Raw genomic sequence first — 2279 nt, 5'->3', positions numbered from 1 at the left:
CCACTGTCCTTTGCGGTTTGTTATTGTCGTTAAAGTTCGTCTATGAGATCAAGATAACCTCATCCGGGCAATCAATACCTTTGTATTCCACCGAGTTATACTATACACCACATTTCTACACCATACGCACGAAAAACTCAACCACTCCCTCGCAACATCAGTGATACACCACACCGGTGGCGGAATACGACCCCTCTTTGCTGTGTCAAGATATCTTTCCAAGAGTCATTCTGTCAACACGAACTCGGCCTCGGCTGCTCAAGTTCCCCTCTGACAAAGATTTAACTTTTTGGGAACTATTCGGCCCATCTTCAATTTGACAACTTTACTCGTCAACGTGTCAAGATAAGGCAAGCAACTCAATTGCTCACTTACGTCTGCTTCTCGTGGCCCGCAACTATATAAGCCTTTGTGCTCCTCCGTGGAATTCTTTTACCTCTGGCAACGTCTAAAGCGTCAAACTCTTGCAAACAATCTAAGTTGTGTCAATGGAGGGAGCTAGTTTCTCTTCACGGCGTCCCGCGGCAGGCGCCCTGCCTGCCATGACTCTGCCACCACCGACAACAGATGTTCCAAGTATGGCTAAATACCCTTTCTACTCTTCTTACCCAGGTAACTCGTCAGAGTCCTTTCAGTGCTCCCGGGAGGGCGAGTCGGTTGGATTTGCATATCCGCCCTCTTACTCTCCCGCTACTGGTCCCTTTCCAGATCGCCGCATCTCGTCTTCGCCCAGTATTCTGACCCCTTCGCCAGGAGCCAGTGATGGCCTGAGCCCCAGTCTTTCTAGCGTCAATACCGGGAGTTCACAGGGTTCTCAAGCACCAGGCAACATGTATTCATATGTTTCCACGGCATGGACTGCACCAAACAATTCTTCCTACACTGTCAGCTCTGCGACCCAGGCTCAGCCAACCCTTGGCCAACAGCACTTCGGTGGACGAACCCACCCGATTTACAACCAAGGTCCCGGAATGCATCAATATAATCACCCTCGAAGTTCTCAGTCGCCGGCTACTGGAGGTGACGGACTCCCAGCACCCCCTTACGACCAAGTGAATCAACCTTTCCAGACTTCGATCTCGGGCGGAGGTGGCCAGACCACTCCACCAGGCCTCACGACATCTCAACACGCTCAGGGTGGAATTTTGACTTCGCAAAGCTCGATAGCGACGCAACCTCCTACTCCTTCGAGCGTATCGGCACATGTCGATTCATATACGCACTCGAGGCCCCCCAGCACACCGAACTACTATACATCCTCTGCAACTCAGCCGCCTAGCTATCCACCATATGGTCACCAGCCTTCACCAACCCAGCATACCTCTTCTAATGGCGGCCCTGTGCCTAGGGGCCTTGGATCGATGTCGGGCCCGCATGGTGTTGGCATGGCACCCCCTGCTCCCTATCGATCATACACCTCTTATCAGCCCCTCCCTACCATGGGAGGATCAGTCCTATCCAACATTCATCAACCTGGAAGCCAGATGTCAATGATCCCAGGGATGTCCGTGGGTCCATATGGGCATATGCTATACCAAGGGCAAGGCCAACCCCAACCAACACAGTCAGAGCGGCCTTTTAAGTGTGATCAATGCGTTCAGTCGTTCAGTCGAAACCACGATCTCAAGAGACATAAGCGGATTCATCTGGCAGTCAAGCCTTTTCCCTGTAATTTTTGCAGTAAAAGCTTTTCCAGAAAGGATGCTTTGAAGGTAAGTCATTTGGCTGTGCTGTCAATAAAAGCGCTGGCTCCATTGTGACATCCGTGGCACTTGCTAACTCTGCTATAGCGACATCGGCTTGTCAAGGGTTGCGAAAACAAGAGCAACGAGAATACTGGTGATGGTAACGGAGCAGATCGCAGTGGAGAGGAGAACGACAGCCCTGACGTCAAGAGGGAATAATACATCGGTATCTCAAGGAGTTGTTGTTTTAATGCGCGATACCTAGGTTTCGGGACGACGACAACTTCACCACCTGGTTTCAAGAAAATAACAGTCAGGCTATCATAAGGACAGGCGGCTATCATGGATGCCTATTTCGAGGCACATGACTCTACCATCCATTCTGGCATTGGAACAAATTCCCATATAGTACTTATTATATAATGTCTGCCAGGTTTGTCACGGGAAAATAGGCGCTACAGGATCCGGAAAGATTGGAATATCGGCGTCAAGGCATACGGAATGGAGCTCAGGTGAAGGCGGAATCCATCAACGGGTCTTCATTGATGTGTTTATACGACAAATTATGGCATTAACAAGGCGGGCTTGGGACGG

General features: G+C 50.4%; 1 protein-coding gene across 1 annotated transcript; it reads left to right on the top strand.

The window, feature by feature from the left end:
- Positions 1-542: 542 nt before the first annotated feature.
- Positions 543-1904, top strand: FTJAE_6121 (uncharacterized protein; the record flags this gene model as incomplete). The annotated part of the gene is made up of 3 exons (XM_037352701.1): positions 543-1504; positions 1697-1712; positions 1791-1904. The coding sequence occupies 3 exons, from the start codon at positions 543-545 to the stop codon at positions 1902-1904; spliced, it is 1092 nt and encodes a 363-aa protein (XP_037206799.1).
- Positions 1905-2279: the final 375 nt, after the last annotated feature.

The sequence above is a fragment of the Fusarium tjaetaba genome (genome assembly GCF_013396195.1).
Source record: "Fusarium tjaetaba strain NRRL 66243 chromosome Unknown NRRL66243_c0000119, whole genome shotgun sequence".
Classification (NCBI taxonomy): domain Eukaryota; kingdom Fungi; phylum Ascomycota; class Sordariomycetes; order Hypocreales; family Nectriaceae; genus Fusarium; species Fusarium tjaetaba.
This window is presented reverse-complemented; position numbering and strand designations above follow the sequence as displayed.